The sequence below is a fragment of the Pezoporus flaviventris genome, unplaced genomic scaffold, assembly GCF_033815535.1.
Source record: "Pezoporus flaviventris isolate CSIRO_AGI_PZ_B2104156 unplaced genomic scaffold, CSIRO_AGI_Pfla_v1 ptg000036l, whole genome shotgun sequence".
Classification (NCBI taxonomy): domain Eukaryota; kingdom Metazoa; phylum Chordata; class Aves; order Psittaciformes; family Psittacidae; genus Pezoporus; species Pezoporus flaviventris.
In genome coordinates, this window is record NW_026892584.1 from 34,242,882 (window position 1) to 34,262,047 (window position 19,166).

General features: G+C 40.2%; 1 protein-coding gene across 1 annotated transcript in view; it reads left to right on the forward strand.

Moving 5' to 3' along the window:
- LOC133274717 (ras and Rab interactor 3-like) overlaps window positions 1-19,166 on the forward strand; it is a 159,482-nt gene that overhangs the window by 85,264 nt on the left and 55,052 nt on the right. Inside the window, exon 17 of the mRNA XM_061464254.1 lies at window positions 134-282. Coding sequence (XP_061320238.1) covers window positions 134-282 — 149 coding nt within the window. The remainder of the gene's footprint in view (window positions 1-133; window positions 283-19,166) is intronic.

Below are 19,166 nucleotides of genomic sequence, written 5' to 3' on the forward strand. Positions count from 1 at the left end.
TGTTGCCTTTTGTTCTATAAAATACCGAGAATATATTTTTATCCAAATCAAAACAATCTATTTTTTACCTTGTAATGGTTGTTTCCAAAGTCTCCTTTGAGGCTTTATTAACTAATACTTTGTTTGCTTGCAGGTGCTTGGAATCCATGTAAATAAGTGGAAACTTGACAGGAAATTGGGCATCTACGTGTTGTTTCTTTATGCTGTTTTCCTTTGTTTTTCTATATTGATAGAGTTTAATGTCTTCACCTTTGTCAACTTACCTATGTGCCGAGAAGAACTTTAAACTACAACAAGGAGACAGATTGAAGTTCTTCTGATTACATGTGCTGTAAATGACAGGAGGCATTTCACCTTTCTACCTTCTTTCCATCAGTAATTTGAGTGTCGTTCCTGCTTCATCAGCTATCAAGCACTTCTACCTGTGTGGAAGGAAAGCATACCTTTCTTTTAACATGCTAGCTCATGGCAACCAAAGCATTTTCCTTCTCTTTGGATATTGCTGCTCAGTCATAAAGCTGGGTGGATCTTATGCAGAACTCTAAAATGATCCATTCCTGGGACATTCTGTTGTGGTTTTCATTCTCCTTTTGCAGACAATCAACCACCATGGTTCACAGGGGGACAGGAGAAAAAAAACTTTATAGTTTTTTTGGTTTTGACATTTACTTTCCATGGAAGGATAAGAGGCAAATTTAGAACTTTTCTTAGCTCAGTTAAAATATCTCAACTACAGGACTAGAAAGTTCGAGGCACATATCATGGCATGCACTGTTGAGGACATCATTTCCCCCTTCAGGTGCTCTGCTTGTAGAGAATTTGCACTGGCAGCTTTGGATGGCAGTGTTGAGTATTTATGACTCTTTTCAATGAACACGAAAATGTGGCAGAGAAAGAAGAGGAAATGGTTCTATGTTGTATCATTTGTGATGATGCACACTAAAAGAATATCTGCATACTGAAGAAGAAAATTACATGCAGAAATTCATACTTGAAATATATGTTTCACTATTAATGAGGAATGCTGTATATATAAATGTAAATGAACATTTGTGGAATATTACGCCACAAGAAGAACTTTGCATTGGCCCTTGTAAGCCCATTGTGTAAATTTAGAAGAAACTAAACAAGTAAAATATAACTGGGTGCTCAGTAACTATCAGTGATTGTTATCAGCTGAGTGTAATATCTAAACATAATACGGACTTTCTGTCAGAAAAAACCCACCCTGATTATGATTTAATTTGATTGGTGGAAGAAGCTTATTTCGTCAGTCAAGAAGCTGGTGTATTCTTCTCCATTTTACACTTATTCCCAGAAGCTTAATGAAGATGAGTGTCTGACACCGTGCAGTGCAGATGAGAAACTCCTACACAAAAGCAAGTCTGTCAAGAGAATATGGTCTTTGTTTTGATTGTATGCAAGTTTTAAAGCATGATATACTTTTTAACCCCCAGTAAAAGCCAGGTTTAGATATCCTTGCCACCAGCATAAATCTGATCTAAAGAATGACTCTGGATATAATTGACAGCAAGATATGTCCCAGAGTATTGAAAATGATGGGTGACATTCCACATTGTAGCAGTCATATGATTGCACTGAGACAGCATATTTTAAATTGCTACTAAACTTTAAAAATATTTTAAAGCTGTATGTGAATTATCACATAAAGTTTCTAAAGAAGCACAAGTTAACTTTATACATAGATTTTTAATTTTTTGATGTTTATAAACCAAAACAAATCTATCAACTAACCGTTGATGCATTTTTAAAAACATTAATATTTTCCACTTAAGATTATGTATAAAATCCCATTATTGGGTCAATGAGAGCATACTATAAAATCTTAGCAAATAAGCACTTTCTCAAAGTTCCTTATTTTGACATGTATAAGAAATAATTATGTTTAACATGCAGAATACTGTTTAAACCAGGTAATGTGTTTACAATTAAGGCCATTTTAAAATTATTTTGGTACAAATTAAAGAGTGTATTCTGCTGTTGATTTTTTTATTTTTTTTTAAATGAATGGGATCCTTTCAATGTAATCCTAAAGGAAAAAGAGCAACATATTTATTTGCTTTACACCTTGTCACAAAGATCAGTATTAGTATCCATTTAGGGGTTTTCACCTTAGTTAAGTAGTTATGTAGTTAAACTAGTCAGTCTTAAGGATGACAACAAATACAGCATTACTAAAATGCTTTCTTGAATAGTCAAGCATGACAGTAAACACATTTGATCTCAAGTATGACAGTGACCCCATTTCCAGGCATTCAAGACATATTTTTGCTGCAGTGTAAAGCCTAGGAGATGGAATTCATGTTCACGTTTGAGTCTTCCTTTGCAGAAAGGCTGTGAAGGTGCAGCATACTGCTGTGCCACTGCACCCCTCTCCATTCTTGTTCTTTTCCCCGCTGTCTTTCAGGAGGACAGTTGCCTGCTGAAAAATCTGATGGTGGTTTAGATACGAAGCTGAAAGGAGCAGAGAGGCTGAGTAAATGCTTTTTTCCCATGTTCTGTTGTTGAGCGGGCTTGGAGAGCTAGCTATCTCCAAGCAAACATTTGCTCCTCTCTGCATAGTACTGGCAGCTCAGATGTCACAACAGAAGGGTAGTCCCAAAATTTAGTTTTGAATGCCTAATGATCAGCTGAATTTACAGTAATGTTGGCATTGATGTTTACAGTGCCAGCCTAGAAAACTGTACTGTACCTTCCTATTTCTGAGCCAGACAACTTTAGAAGACTGTGGGCGCCAATTTGTTCAGGAGGAGCTGATCCCCAGGTCAAATATCCATGAAATTGTGTTTGCTAATACCATTAATCCTTTAGACAACGTTTAGAATTATTCTGCCTAAGCTGAGTATCACCTGCTTTAGAAAAACAGTGTATTCTGTTGTAACAAGAAACAGCCTCAGAAGGTAATACTGACCTTAAATCACATGGCTGTTCCTGTCATCTATAGCCCTCCCTAAAACATAGACCCACTTCAAGTTCAAATGCTGCATTTTGTGAGGTGGGCTCATATGCATCTTCTGCTATGAGACAGGGATCATGCCATGTTATAACATTAGTTGGATTTTCCCCTGACACCACTGCATGACCAGGGATGTATTGTTTGCCAAAGAATTATTAGATGCTGTATAAAGGCCTTGATGATACATAATCATATGAAGTAGTTTAAAGAGTCCCTATGTAGTCATTATCCATATGCTAAAATAAATAAAGATGGCAGTTATAGACCAACCTATGCAGATAAGCTGCATGGCCCAAGAAAGACCTGATTGACAAGTTGTATGTCAGATAAACCCAGTAGTTCAGGAGGCTGTTGCTGAGTAATAGCGGACTAGTGCCTTTCACATCTATACAAGAAAAAATTTGCTCAAGAAAAAACACTACAAATTTTGCCATTTTCCAGTCAAGAAAAGGAGCGATTTGTACTTGGCTCTCTGCAATTAGTACAGTTCTGTGATGCAGCTGTTCAGATAGTGTCTGCAAAATTTGGTAGTCATTTTGTTGTGCTAACCATTGCAAAAGTTAGCTGGTTGAGTCTTTAATGTATGCCACAATGTTGTGTAAGTTAATGTTCAGCTCAAGAGTGAAAAGAAAGCTGGTGGTGGATGTGAGAGGGAAAACTGTCACTGTGATCTGGAAATTGCCAGCATACTAACACTGAAAAGTAATACAACTCAGAAAAAGATATCCCATATCCAGCAAAGCTTAACTTCAGTAGGATTGATTCCATGCTTAAAGCTAAGCATATACATCAAAGTGCCTTGCTGGATTGTGCCCTAAGATGACAGCGGAGCATGGGTTTCTGGGTTTTCTGTCATATCTAAATCTTTAAATATTTCTTAGTTTTGTAGTCTAAAGATTTTATTTGTTTTTGAAATTGGAAGAATCTGTGGACTTCTGCTCTGCCAATACCACTTTGGATTTCCACTCATGTCAATGAGAGCTGGTTCCTCATTTCAGACTTCAAAACTGTCCACCTGCCCAGGTGTAGGAGCAGGATCAAAACTGAATTACAGCTAACCAAGGAGAGCTTTTAGCAGCTCTTCTGCTACAGTTCCACTGGAGTAGTCCAGTCCCACGTAGACCCACAAGGGTGCAATCCTGTTTGTAGTGAGCAAATGGGAGTGTTTCTTTTCAGTTCAGCAGTGTTTGATTGCACGCATTTCCCATAACAAAGGTACTGCTTTATAAAGTATAGCCTGAGTAAAGATTTCAGTCTCAGGATCTACATGTCTAAATCTAAAAAGCTACAGTTATGACTATCTTAATGACTATTTCATTACCTGAGGGCTGCTGTCTGGGCTGATGTCTAGCCTGGAAGAACACGTTTAGTCTTCCCAGCAGGTATAGCATAGTCAGCCATCTTTCTCTGGCTCAGTCCTTGGTGTGCCAAGTTTATTTTATTTTTATATGCTTGCTGCAGCTGTAACAAACATAGAATTAATTTATAGTTTAAGATTATATTTCTGTCAACGTGTAAACAAATGGAAAAGGTCTTCACCTTAGCAATTATAAAGAAGAGCTTAGTCTTTTATTTCCTTTGTGACTGTGCTTTAATTACACACACTTGTTTCTATTACGTGTTTGCTCTAGTTGCACAAATCCCTCATGAGTTTTGCTGTGTTCCTTTCTTGGATTTCTTGCAATTATAACACCATTCATTTGCATCCTACAGTTAGATAATTTTGGTAGAATGCTTTAAGCTGTGTAAATACTGCCTGATTATTCATGCCAAGGAAGGATCAGCCCTAACATAATATGAAACAGACACTAGAATAACACTGATAGCCAGGTGAAACCAAAGAATCTTCCTAATTAAAACAAATCACCTTTGAGCATAATGTTCTGTCATTTAAAGCCTCATATCTCTCAGTTATTTGTGTTTAAGCACTCAGAAGAAAATCTCTACAGGTCATGCATTTACTGCACAATTTGCTTTCTATTTCTTTGAGTATGAACTCCAGAGTTTTTATTTTGCTGGGTGGTGAGATTTATATGATGACAGCATTTAGTTCCAGCAGTTCTGTACCAAACCCTTTATTATTCCCTTGACCTCTTTTGAAAAGTCTGTATGCAAGTGATAAATGTTCTGCTGAAGAGAAAAATGTTCAACTGACATGTGCATTCCAGTTTCTGACCTACCTTGTACATGTTAAGAGCCTCCTTTTGAGTAACTTGAACGTACACTTTTCTCACATTTCCCTCTGTGTGGGATCCTGATATTTTCTCCCCAAAGAATGCTGTGAAATCCTATATATCTTTGCCCTGAAATGTGAGGTCCTTCTCCACAGGCTGAGATGTGTAGTGATTGTGGTGATTTATACATCATGTTGTTCTGCTTGCTACCATACTTCTGACATACAGTGCACTGTCTGGAAGAAATCAATGACTAAGGGAAACCAGTGCCCTTTGGATATTTTATTACAAGAATTACCAGTTTGAATTTAATTCCATTTATTTTTCCTTTTTACTTGCACAAAGAATTTAAGTGATCATTGCCATCTTATGACCAAAATGATCTTAGTAAACTTGAAAAACAAATACAGAGGTTGATTTACAGCAATATGGAATTGTGAAAAAAGTCTAAAGGTATCAGAATATATCAATATCAGAGATATAATCTCTAGAAGGACTAACACCAACTGAGATGCTTCATTTCAGAGGTTTTTTACAGCAAGATCATGGTCTTCATTCATATACTAGTTGTGTTCAAAGAACACTTGTAAATCTGCTTCCCCAGCAGCATTTATATTTCAAATGGCTGAAACTGCAGCAAAGTTGTGACCAAATTCTTGCCTTCATGTTCTTGGGAGTGGTGCCAGTGCTCATTAATGTCCTTGTAGTTGGCACAAATTCATATCAGTTGAACTGAGAGTAGAATTTGGCTCCCACTGTCTCCTCCATTGCAAGAAAGTATTCAAAATCATTTATGATCGCTGAAATAACTTCTGAACCTTTTAAAATTCCCTGTGTTTCATACTTGCAGGAATTTGCAGTGCACCCTTAGGAGGTGCAATACCTCTTTAAATATTATTAAAAGTTTCTAGAACTGCTTACTTTGAAAACAGAAAGGGATGGGTTTGTAAACTGTAAGTAACAGAAATCTATCATGTTATTTATTTTTTCAATGACTGTGACCTTATGCACTGTGAATGCTCTGTGATATGGGGTCCTTTGTACAGATAAATGTGTCATGAAATCCAAATGAATTTAATGTGATAATTTGTTACAAAATGTTGGCATGATATTTGATTATTTTTGTTGTGAAAATTTAAAAAAATAGTTAATTCAGCATTTATAAAAGATTATAGCAGTCAGTATTATAATGCACTATATAAAAACATGTACACTATCAATAAATTATTTAAACAACTAGAGTGTTGGCTGGATGTTTGTTTTTTTTTTCCTCAGATGATAGCATGTAAAATATTCTCATATTTATTGTTGAAAATCTAAAATTTCAGGACCCAGTTAGGATATGAAGAAATGAAATTCATGAAATTCTTCATAAAATCTGGACCCTGCTGAACAGAATAACAGAAAGCGCGCATTGTCATCTATTCCAGGGAGTATCACCTGGATCAAGCCATTATTTGAGGTGAGTTAAATGTACGTTATCTGATTTGTACCAGTGCCAAAACACACAATTTGCTCTTTTGGGACTAGAAATACGTGATTTGCTGAGGAGACAGTTTGCTGTACTGAGACACTGATCCAGAAGCAATGGTGGGAGTCTCAGAAACACCTCGATCAAGAGCATTTTGGCTGCTTTGTCCCATGGTATAGTGGCATTCAGCAGGTTCACACTGAGTACTGGATACTGACTAGACGAGATAGAAGCAAGGTCCAAAAGCTGCACAGCACTACCTTCCTTTCCTTGGAAGGCTTACCTAGGCTCTGGAGATACTGTGAAATAAAGGAATAATCCCTCTTGCCCTTGATTGCCGGCTTTCAACATCCCTGCAATCCATCTCAGGGTCTGTGATGATTTCTGGTATATGTTCATTGTCTCTGGCACAATCTGTTCAGGGCTGACAAGAAGCTTTTAAATGCAGTTCTGGGGAAAAAGAGAAGGTAAGAGTTAACTTCATCTAATGTGCTGGTGTATTAACGGTTTCATTGTCAAGAATAGTGACTAGGACATGCAAGTTAAAACAAACATTGACCTTATTAACCACAATTCATGCTTTTGAAATCGCTGTTGCTGTATAAACTTGTCATTAGCCACTGTGGCTTTTGTGCATCTACAAAGTGTCCTAGTGAAGTGGAGAAAAGGGATATCCTGCATTCTTTGACTTTTGCATAAGGGCTCATTCTTTGGTGTATGCTAGGCTAAATGTTTATAAGCTGGGAAAGGGAGAAGATTCCTTTTTACACACAGAAGTAACTTTTAAAATTTGGGAAGTTCCCCTTCTTTTAATCCCCATAGGTTTGACATGATGACCCATCACGATCTATTATGTAATAGGCTCTATAAAAGGCACATAATCTACAGATTAGTGACACAATAGGCATGACAATTCCTACGGGCCCTTATCATATGCCGTATTATTGATGCAGCTGCTTCCTACTGTATGGAAAGCAGAACTGTCATATAATCTGTGCATATGCTGAAAGCACTATTATAGCCAAAGTGCTCATTGTACTTACGCGCTGCCTCCATAAGTCATTTTAAATCTTTCCAACTCAGCTGCATAAAAACACAAATAGGGGCTGCAGCATGGTGTAGCTTAATACGGAAAAGGTAAGTCCTAAGAAAGACAAGATTTATCAAGAAGTGGCATTTTACAGTGACTGGATATTATTTTGCCATTTAGGTTTTTTGTAATTGTTTACTTACAAAGCCTGTTACTAGAACACAGTGTCGCATTCCAAACCTGCCAAATCTCTGGCTTAAAAAAAATACCCAGCAAAGCTTGGGCAAAATTTATTATGTTGACTTCATTTTAAGTAGTTTACAAAAAACTGTGCTACAGAAAAACTAAATATAAATGAGGGTATTTTCATTAAGTTTGGTCAGTATCTTTAAAGAAACTAATTTCAAAACTTCAGATTTCTGAAACTACATTCTTTAGATTACAAATAGTGTGAAAGATTTCACAAAGAAAATAAAATACACAGCTTCTCTAATCAGGTGAAACTGACATAGCAGCACAATACTGAATTTTTGTATTCCTCATTTTTTTTGCTGGGTATTTTTATTTCTAAGTCCTTTTGTGTCTTCTTCCCTAACAACATCTTTGGAAATGCCTAATGCTCACTGCACACAGATTCCCCCATATGGGCAGGTCCATGCAGAGCAGCACACTTTACAGTTTTTCGGCTCAGCAAACTTATTTGCCAGCAAAGCAGTGGTAAATTCTGAGTGGGCCTGGTCCCTGCTGAATTGCAGTGGAGGGAAACGGAAGCCTGGGGTGGAGTTGAATTTGTGTGATGCATCTAGGAGATGGCTCTTATGCCAGTACCCACGGTACATTTCAAAGGTGCCGGGCTGGTGAACAAATCTCGAGCATATTTTTTTCTTGGACCTCTGTGCCCAGAACCAATAGAAGGATTCAGAACTAAGATCTGACAAGCTTGCAGTGAGGGGTGAGTAACTCTTAGACAACCAGTTTGTTTAAGAAGGCTTACTGAATGAGTTCGTCATTGGCTGAAAATAACTACATGAGTTGGAGCAAGGAGCTCCTTAATTTAGTAGAAAAGAACATTTTGAGATACAGTAGGTGGAAATTTAAAACTAGACAAGTCAAGGCAAAGTACCAGATGTGAATTTAAATATCAACAGTTAACTACTAAGACACCTTATGTAGAAGGGTGGTAAGTTTCCCATCATGCAGCTTTTCAGTGAGGCTTTTTGACTTTCTAAGAGAAATCCTTCCAAAATCTAGAAAATAACTTTTCTAATGGCAAAGAAGTTACAGGCTTGATCAAAAATCCCAGAGAAAAGCTTGTCTTGTATTGCACAGAAGGTGTGAACTGGCGATCATAAAGGTTCCCCTGAATCTCTGTAGGTTAGCGCCAGCAGAACTGGTTCCATGTTCTATAATAGAAGATCTTGTTTCCCTCGTGTCAGTACACTGGCAGCTGCCTGGTATTTGCATTTCTGCTGTGGGCTGTATGGCACAGACTATGTACTTTTAGAAAGCTGGGAAATTCCTTCTAAAGATAAAAGGGGCAAAAAGTTACCTTTGTCTCCCTCGCTGTTCCATGCAATTGCTTTTCTCTGCCTCTGCTTCATACTTCTGCCTCATTTTTTCCATTATGTATTCTGCTAGCATCAAGTATTTCTGGAATGATAGGGCTGCCAAATAGGAGTGCCACCAGCCCTGAGTGGATCTGTCAGTCCTCAGCCTCCACAGCTGGTCTGTATTCAGTTGGGTTTCCAGTACAGCAAGCACTACTTGACCACTTAAGTAACTGCATGTCAAATGTGCTCTGAGACTGACTGGAGCATCACAGCATGGATAGCTGCTGATTTACTAGCAGTCTTACAGCCTTATCATTTGCTTTTGCTTTAACTGGGAATATTTTGCAAAGCACTCCTCTGCCAGTGTTAGACATCTCATTTTCTCAGGTCCTATGTAAATATAAAGGTTTCCAAGCTCCATCTGGTTCCAGTTACTCAAGCAATAGAAATACACATGCTTTAGGAATTTGCAGACGGAGACTTACTGCTTTGCTGCCTTATAAAATCCTTTACAAAGTTCACCATGCTCTGTTGCCTCCTTATATACCTGTAGTCTGTAAAACAATTTCCTCGAAACTTCCTTAGTTAGAGAAACAAATAAGCAATCTCAGGCCCCTCTGTCTAATAAGGTTAACCTGCCTTCACTACTAAATATGGCTTTATAAAATACACACACGCACACACACACACACACACCCCCCTGACCACCAAAGACTGCCTCTTCCTGAAATCCCCCGTTCATATAAATACAGGAAGTAGAAATAAGAGAGGCTAAAATGAGATCTTCTTGGTAGTTTGCTTTCATTTGTGTGTTTGTTAGTCCCCTGCCCTCTGATACTACTGAGCCTGAAGCTGGTTTTAAACATCCTCCCCCTGTCGCTCCTTGAAATATCATCTTCAGTACAAAAACTAAGGATGTGGAGGTTCTGCTCAGCGATGGAAAGGAATTGCTTTCTTTACCAAGGAACTCTAAAGCCACTGTGAAAGAGAAAGTGTCTTAAAGTTTGCTGTAATGATGAAAACATCAGCAAGAGACAAGGGAGCCAGGGATGACTCAGGGTAAGTCCTGAATCTTTAGTGACTGCTCATTTTTAATAACTGTCGCTTTCCTTTTCCTATTTCATAAAGAGTTCTCAGCTGCATTTATGAGCTGGCTGCCGAGTTACCAGCTACACAATCACAATGGTGTGGCATGACTGTACTGTGATTTACAGTATTTCCTTTAGATAACATATTCCAGCTGAAAACAAACTGCAGTTCCTTTATTTAGCTTGAATATTAGCTATTTAGGGAAGAGGATCAATTCCAATTGCAGTTTAGGGCACAGGACAGAATAAGGGAGTTCTTTGCTTTTGGAAGCGTGGCAAATCTTGTCTGGGAGACTTGCTTTGTTTCTACTGAAATGCTGAGAAGTGGGTAAGGGTGCATCCCTATGAGCTGATAGTCACTCCATCTCCAGCTGCTAAAGTATACACAAACCCTGTCCGCAGAATCCCCAGAGACTTCAGGTAGGCTTTCTGTTAGGAAGACATTCCAGGTTTTCCTTGCTCCTGGCCAGCAGACACTGCACCTTGCAGGACTGAGCCCCAAGAAAACATAGTGGGAGAGAAAATGGGTTTTTTACTGAGGAGACAATCAGCTGCTGGGATTCCAGGATCAGGCTGGAATCTCCCTAAGGCTCAGTTGTACCATAAAGCCCATACTGAAGTTGGGCGTTTCTTTTTCCTGTTGGAAACAATTGGGAAAGTTACATAGCGGCTCTGTCACCCCCCTGGAAAAACATAATACTAGCTATTAAGAGTGTTTCTTATCTCTCTGACACACTTAGCCTGTTTCCCACAAATAAAAGCTGCCAGATGTGTTTGTGATGGGTGCAGTGGAAGAAGCTGTATAGAACTTGGCTAGATACGGGATCCTTGCATTTTCAGTCCCTAAGTGTGCTGCAAGTCACTCCCCTTTGGCTTAGAACACACACAGTCAAAAAGGGGATAAAATTGCTGCTGACAGGCTAGTGTGCTGTAATTTCACCATGCACTGTTCCCAGGTAGACACATGGAGTGTGTGGGATGGAGGGAGAACCCTGTGTTAAAACTGTCACTACATTTTCCTTGTTCAGTTGTTTACATAAGTGGAACAATGACACTCCTGTTCTGAGGTACAATTCCTCAGTTCCACTTAATGTTAAACACTGAAGGACAAAGATCACACAGACAGAAAAAATGAAAAAATCCAATCCCTGTAGACTGGCCAGAGGAACTTAGATGGTAATCCAAAGAATTTGCACTTTGCAACTATTACCTACATGTGTGATAGTTAAACTGCCAAGTACTGAGCAACTGTAAGATTTATACAGTTTACCTCTTTCTCAGCTTGTCTGAAAGGAGCCACGTGCTTGCAAAGGTATGCTTTCAGTTTAGGGTTGCAGGAGAAAGTAAACAAGCCACAGACCCTAGATTTGGGCTGTAGGTCAAGTGGTTGCAGGAATGCTGAAGCATGAATGCGCGTGATGCATGCATTCTTAATATGAGTATCTGAGCAATTTAACAGAATGGCTTTTTATTTAATTAACTGGTTGTCTTTATTTTCAATCTGTCTCCCACTCACAGCAAGGAACTTAGGTATTAAAAAATCCCTTTTAACTCTTTCTGTTTACATGCCACGGTATTGCTGAAGATCCTCAAAATTACTCTTCAGCATGCATACCTTGTGGCCTCCAGCACATTACAGAAATAGAAATGTGTCTAAATAATGTTTAGTTAATGTCCTGTTATGTTCACATTCAATTAGGTGCCACTTTCACAGAGTATGTGTACATAAAATTGGTAGCTTCCAAAAGGGATGGTAACACAAGGCAAGCTGCCAGTGGAGAATTTGGACCTGATTTTTAAAAACGTGCACAAAAAAATTGCATGAGAAATTGCCAAGATTTCATTTCCATTCATCAGAGTCTTCAGGTTATTAATTAAATAGGAAAGCTTACTCACATGCACAGAAACTGTAACAATGCAAATTAGCATAAAAGTGCCCTATCGGCTTGGAAAGTATCCGTGTATCCATTCCTAGTAATGATTGAAAAGTTTACTCTGCATGTAGGAAATCTATACAGAGATTTTGCTGACTTACACTTCTGTAATGACAGACAGACACTGGGGAGAAATCTGCCTCCAGAAATAGTAGCTCCTCAGAGAAGGAGTGTGGAGAGAAGTGTAGCTAGAGGCCACGTAGAAATAAACCTAATAGAATTCTTGCAAAATGGGTTGGGAGAGAAACAGGGAAATTTCACCAGTAATTCTGACCTAGAGCCAGGCTAACTCCTAGGAACGTTAGTAAGTGGTGAGATCACAAAACATCTGGAGATGTGTGAGCTGATTGAGCCTGGTGACCACAGTTTCATGAAAAGATGTATGCCTTCATTCCCACATCTGGCAAATGTATAGAAGAGATGATGAGGAGAGCAGACAGGATCTGAGACAGAGACATAATATGCAAATATTAAATAGTCCTTGGAGATAATGGCTGGTTCAGGTAGCTGGGAGGGTTACGGTGATTCTCACTGCTGGGGCACCAGGCTGCCTCATGAACTAATGATTGTGCATCTTCTTGATGACGCTTCTTTTTGGCACAAAAACCACCATCGCAGTTGACAGATTTCATGTGATAAATGAAAAGATGAAAAGAGGTCAAGCGCTGGAGGAATCTGGAAACGGAACGACTCTCGTAAGTTCACAGATTTCAGCTTCAAAGGGTGCTGTTTTGATTGTCTAGTCTGACCTTCCATGTAAAGCAGATCAGAAAACCACTTTGGTAAGCACCCTATCAAACCCATGACTTCTGCTAGAATGGGAGCTTTTACATACTTGTTGGCCACAAAAGCTTTCTTATTAAATGGCTCTTCTACCCAGGCTACGCATCTGTCTCTGCAGTGGGGTGAATAACAAACATTTACAGGTTTTAAACAAAAGAACTGATTTTAAAAGCTCCTCAAGAACCATTCTTTGTAAAGGACTGAATCTATGCTTATTTGAACCAGTGGAACAAGTCCTGTTGGCCTCAGGAGGTCCTGGACCCAATGCAAAGTATTGCTCAAAGAAAAAAACTTCAACCAAGGATATGTGAGTTGCATTGTTTAAGTAGGGAGGGGACATTTCAGGCAACTGGAAACAAATCAGTGTCATTAAATCTCTGCTGTCTGTCAAGCTCAGAGAAGGGTTACACTTTCCAGGTCTGGGGGATGGTGCTTCTCAGGAAGGAAATGTCTGTGCTCAAGATGCTTTGCACTAAGATTGGGATATTACTGTAAAGATACAAATGAGGTGTTCTCCAAAGGTACCTGAGTTTGGTGCATCCAGAGAGAAGGCGTCAAATGTCCTGGAATTTGTTTAACAAGAACGTGTTTGCAACCACAGTGACTTGTCATGTGATCTTTCCAGTGCTTTTCAGTGAGTACTTGCCAAGCTTAGCAGAGCGTATTGTGCCGTGATAATGGTGGTAGGCCAGACAGAACTACCCATTTGTTTGCTAGAGAGAAGACCACACCAGGAGTATTGCTGAGTAGTGAACTCATCATTATTGTAGATAGTCTCATTCCGGTGTTCACAGGAATGGGGGCACAAATGTAAGCAATATTCTGCTCACCTCCTTTCTACTACAGTTTCAGCTAAATATAGTTTTCACTTCCTGTCCTAAATGGTGACATGCTGGTTTTTATTGTTGACTTACCAACCTAGAGGCAGCATAGGCTGAAAAAAATGTACACGTATGTGTACATGGATCTTTCTTGCTCTGCGTGTGCAGGTATACATGTGGAATAGTGTGTCCTGGAGAGAGCTATGAGGGTTGCTTGCTGCAGATTTGAGCTGACTCCATGCTTTATTAAACCATGTGTACATAGTCCAGATATCTCAGATATTATCTATTTTATAGCATTTTTCCAAATGACAGTAGGACTACATTTTAACTCATCCACTAGTAAATATAGGTTGCTTCTCTGAGATCAACAATATAGGTTTGTGAGTCTCACAGAGATCTCTAAGACAACCTGAAAAACAAGCATAAAAGCCAATACCAAACCCCAATCCATTAGAGAATGAAACTGCAGGAAGATTCTTTCCCAAATTTTTAAATCCTTGCCTGCTTTGATTGCTGAAGAGCACAGAAACCAAAGTGTCTTAGCAAAACTAAGAAAAAATATTGTCCATCACAGACATAATTTTGGAAGGGAGGAGGGGTTTTCCATTTGGGAATAGTAAGAAATGGCTCTTTGGAAAGGTAATTAGAAAGAAAAGGCAGCTGTTTGGAATGACTGATCAAATTCTAGTGCAGATGGATCTGTGAGTAGGGGGTAGGTGTGGTCATTAAAAGCCCTGTCATGCTCTGGAAGACTACCGCACTTTTCCAGCTGTGTTCCTGTGTAGGGAAGGGTGTATGTATGCTTGTGAGTGTTTAGGTTTGCCCTTTGTGAGGAATTACAAATAAATGACAATTAATGTAGACATTTAAGATGTCATTATTAGATTAGATTTAGAATTAGAGAGAACCAGGGGAAAGTAGGTTTAGCACATGTTCTCTAGATGACCAGGGAAAGGTTGTAATAGCTCTTGCCATATTATCGTCAGTACAGTGTGCTCTACAGTCAAAGGGAGTGAGATGTGCTAGGATGGACATGATCTTGGCAGTCCTGAGCAGCAACTAGATCATAGATCACTGTGCTGATCTAGGGCCTTACATGGAAGGGACTTCTGAGGAATTAAAGCAGGAATAGTTACAAACCTGAGATGTTTGGTCATTTGAAAAAAAAAAAAAAGCAGCGTAATATTGTGCAAGTCCACCTACCCCCACACATGTACAAGATACTTTTCTGATAACCAAGCACATAATCCACACACCTTCTCCTCCAATTTCTTCATCCGTGGTGTTCTGACTGGCAATTCATACTGGAGCTGGCCTCAAGGCAGTGGGATTGTGAATGAATTTCCTCAAAGATGCTGCAGCCACATCCATTTGCCAACAGCTACACACCAGAGTACTGAACTAGTTTGAGTTAAGTGCCCTCTCCAGGAATAAGCATGCCCTTGTCCTTAGGGAGAGGATTGGGTATGCTACTGCAATACAGATATGGAAATAAGTAGATCCCTAAATAAAAGGTACTTATTTTCAAAAACCATCTGAAAAGTCAAGACCTTGGGCTTGTTGATCTTATCCTGCCTGCACCACAGCTGTCACAGGTATGAATAATTACTGAGTAGCAGAACTACAATCACCAGAGCAACATAAGAATTGATTAACTGAAATCTGTTAAGAGTTTTTGAGGTGGAAAAGGAAAGATGATACTGATGTTTAGAAGAGAAGGGCTCAAAACCCACTGTTCTGTTCAGGGGAAGTACGTACATCAGCTGCTCAGAGTTGCAGGATCTATAGCAGAAATTCTAAGGGTCAGTTTTGTCTGTTTTAAGAGAAATAATTTGCTCCTGTGGAATGTTTAGTTTTAAGATGAAGAGATCAAATTCTGCCTGTCTCTTGTTTCTCCAGTTACATCTCTGCAAACTTTTAGGGGTGTGTTTGTGGGCAGGTGAGTGATTTTTTTTTTGCCACTTTGAGTATTTGTTGAGTATTATCTCTGTCTGGAGTGCTTGTGAGGTATTTCATAATGCTAAAAACCTTCAAACATCAATATTCTAATGTCATTCCAGCCTGTCTGCCTGTATGAGAAAATTTCATTGTTAAGGTTTAGGCATAGCTGATACATCAGAGACTTAACGAAGGTGCTTTCTTCTCTGTAATTTGCTGAGAAGAGGCAATTCCCTTACAGCTCTGGTGGACATAGCTTGTGTTACTGACTATGTTATCAGAGCTGTAGGACTTCTTAGGTCAGTTTACTAGAATTACTAGCTGTGGGCAGCAGGGGACATAGTACTGCAATTGTGGGGTGAAATCAGTAGGGGCTGCCCACAAATTTGAAAAGCAAAGTACTTGAGAATCCTGTCCTGCGTGCACACCATTTAAATGAAGATGTGCAGCTCTTCTAGGAGAGCCAGCCAGCAATGGAGTACTCTGAAATTTATGATTACAGAGGCAGGGCGCATCTATACTGGGAGATGGGAGATGTAAAGGTGCTGGGCACACCCAAGCTCTGGTATTGGTCTAGCTGCAGAAAGAGAAGAAGCAGGAGTGAGAAGACAGCTGAACAGGCGGGCAGGCATCCATAGGAGCTACCTGCCAGAAAGGATGGACAGCATCAGCAGGGGTTAAAACCTAGCTGTTGAGCTATTCCTATGCTTCCCTGCCTGTGGTATGCAGGGTAGAGAGGTGCTGTCCTTGTGTGATGGTTGAACGGCATCTGCTGTGGTGGAGCAGAGGGGGGCTGTTCCACAAAGTTGTGTGATTGCTGTATTTCCTGCAAAGACCCTCAGCACCCCACTCTCCCTCCAGCACTCTTTTTGGCATCCATGATCTGCCCTTACAATGTAGGAACACGTGCCAGCCCTGTCCTCTGCCGATGGAGGGAATCCTTAAGACACAAATATGCACATGGCTGAGTTGGAGCCAGGTGTGGATGGCAGTCTGGAGTAACTCTCTGGGGCTGGAGAGGGGCTGAGTTTGGAATCCATTCCAGGCTGGCCAGTGCTTGCTTCCCAGAGAGGAAAGGCAACCTTTCAGCTGGTGTTTTTTAAACGTGAAGTTTAGTGTGTGTGTATGTGTGAAAGTACCTGATAAAACAGTACTGTCAAGCAAGCAGCACTATTTAAGCTGTGCTAAAAGCTACAAACATCACTCAATATGGTAAATATTGTAGCTGCAAGCCTTTCCTCTGCCCATTTTGTACCTCTCTGAGCTATCTAAAGTAATTCTGACCACCTTCGGAAATGAGACCCCTGCATCAGTATACCCTGCTGGAGCGGGAATGAATATTAAGGCAATGCTTCCCTCAAAATACCAGCTGCAAGAGGTTTGGAGCACTTAGTTCCTCTGCCTGTACCCAAAATAGTATAAAGTGAAGATGATTACTTGAGCAGCAAAGGATTAGCAGATGTGAGCATTGCATAGCTGGTTATGCTAGTCACATTTTCCTAAATAGATACTAGATGCACGCAAGCCAGGGAGTGCTACGGAAGGCAGCTCTTTTCAAATACATGAATATATACATGCCTATCTGTGTGCCTTTCCCAGACTTTCTGTCCCCTTTTTGCTAAACAGGGAATATATTTATGTCTGAGTAAAGGATTTCTACTTTGTGCATTGCTGGTACCTTTAAAAGGGACAAGGTGTTTTCACTAATCATAATGGCATTGTATGATTAAAATAAACCCCCTGTATATATGAGAGGATCTCTGGGTGTTTCATGAATACTAGGCCTCCCAACAATGAGCTGAAGACAGACATCTACTACTGTCACTGTAGGATGGGAAACTGAGGCACAAGCTCATGAAGCTGATTTGATTTTAGTCACTTTTGTAGCCCAACCCCCTGAGTCTTTGTTAAGCATTTAAATCCTGGTCTTACCCCAGAGCATCCTTTAGGTTTGGGGTGATGCCAGGAACAGAATCCAGTTCTCAGAAAGGCTTTCCTTTCTGGTGGATGAATTCCTGCTGGATTACAGAGCTGAACTAGCTTCCTCAGTGTTTACACAGACTCTACAGCTGAAGCAAGAAAAGCAGCAAAAATGAAGTCTTCAGAGTATATGCAAGTGGGGTCAGAGGACTCCCTTCTTGCAGTATCCTGCCATTGCCCTGGGTTAGGAAGAGCGTTGAATCCACATGCTGAGAGTTGTTCTCTGAGGCAGGGCTGCAATTCTGGCTCACATAATGGTCCTGCAAGGGCTGTGGCTGCGCTGTAGGTGACTCGTTGGGATCTGTGGCTCAACGCTGTTCCTGGGAGGGTTGAAAGACCTGTCTTGCTGCTTCAAATTATCTCCTGACCATGTTAATTAGTACTTTCTATTTGTTTTTGCAAGGCTTGTTGAGGGATTTCAAGTGCTTTGTGGAAACTAACTGAATATGAATACACACAACCTTTTGCATGCTGGGAAAACCTTGCCAGATGTAGGGAAAACACCAAGCTCAGGTTCACCCCTCTTGTGACTCTCTGAAGAAAGCTAGTCTTTTGAAGCCTCTGTCTTGTAAAAGCAGTTGTTGAGCAGAGCTAGAAGCAGCTGCAGCCCCTTGTGAACTGTATTCAATTTTGAGCTGCTTGGGAAAATTCACCAAGGAAACAGACCAAAAATAGCAGAGTTTGGAGACTGTCAGCACTGATGGCTACCTGCAACACTGCTCTGCAAATTGCTAGCAGGCTTCTAGGCTGAAGAAGGTTGTCCCACATATTTGGCTAAATGACAGCCTGGGACCTGGTCCAAGCTTTCATCTTGCTGCCAAGAATTTTTCTCTCTCCCCTCTCTCCTCTCCTTTTTTTTTTTCCCCTCTCTTGAGTTTTCCCCAGGGAATTTGTCACTCCTGATACCCAACACAAATACAGAAACCAGGCAAAGCTCAGAACTTCTCCTGCTGAATCAGCAACAGGAAAGAGCCTGGCTTTGGATGTCTTTCCGTTCTGCCCAGAGGACAAAGATGTAAAATAGGACGTTTTGCTGTAAATCCATTCTGAACTCCCGTTGTAATCCTTTCTAAGGATTGGGAGTTAGTTGTTTTTATACTGGGTCTTGTTATTTCATTGGTAACCTTTTCAGCCAAAAGGGAAAGTGATGACTATGTTACCCTCCCCACAGGGACAGGTCCTCTGAGGCAGGAAATTGTGGTAGGGATCGCCTATGGGGCACTATGAAGAGCATCAGGTGTTCCCATCCCGCAAGGCTTCTTCAGAGCTGACTTGACTCCTGACCTTTGAAAGGAGGCAAGATCCTGCTCAGTTCAAAATCCAGGTAAGCTGAGATTGTGTCCTGTGACTGCATGATGGCAGTGGTGAAAGAAAATATGTTTGTTAACTTTTAAACCTGGTAACAGCAGCAGCCAGG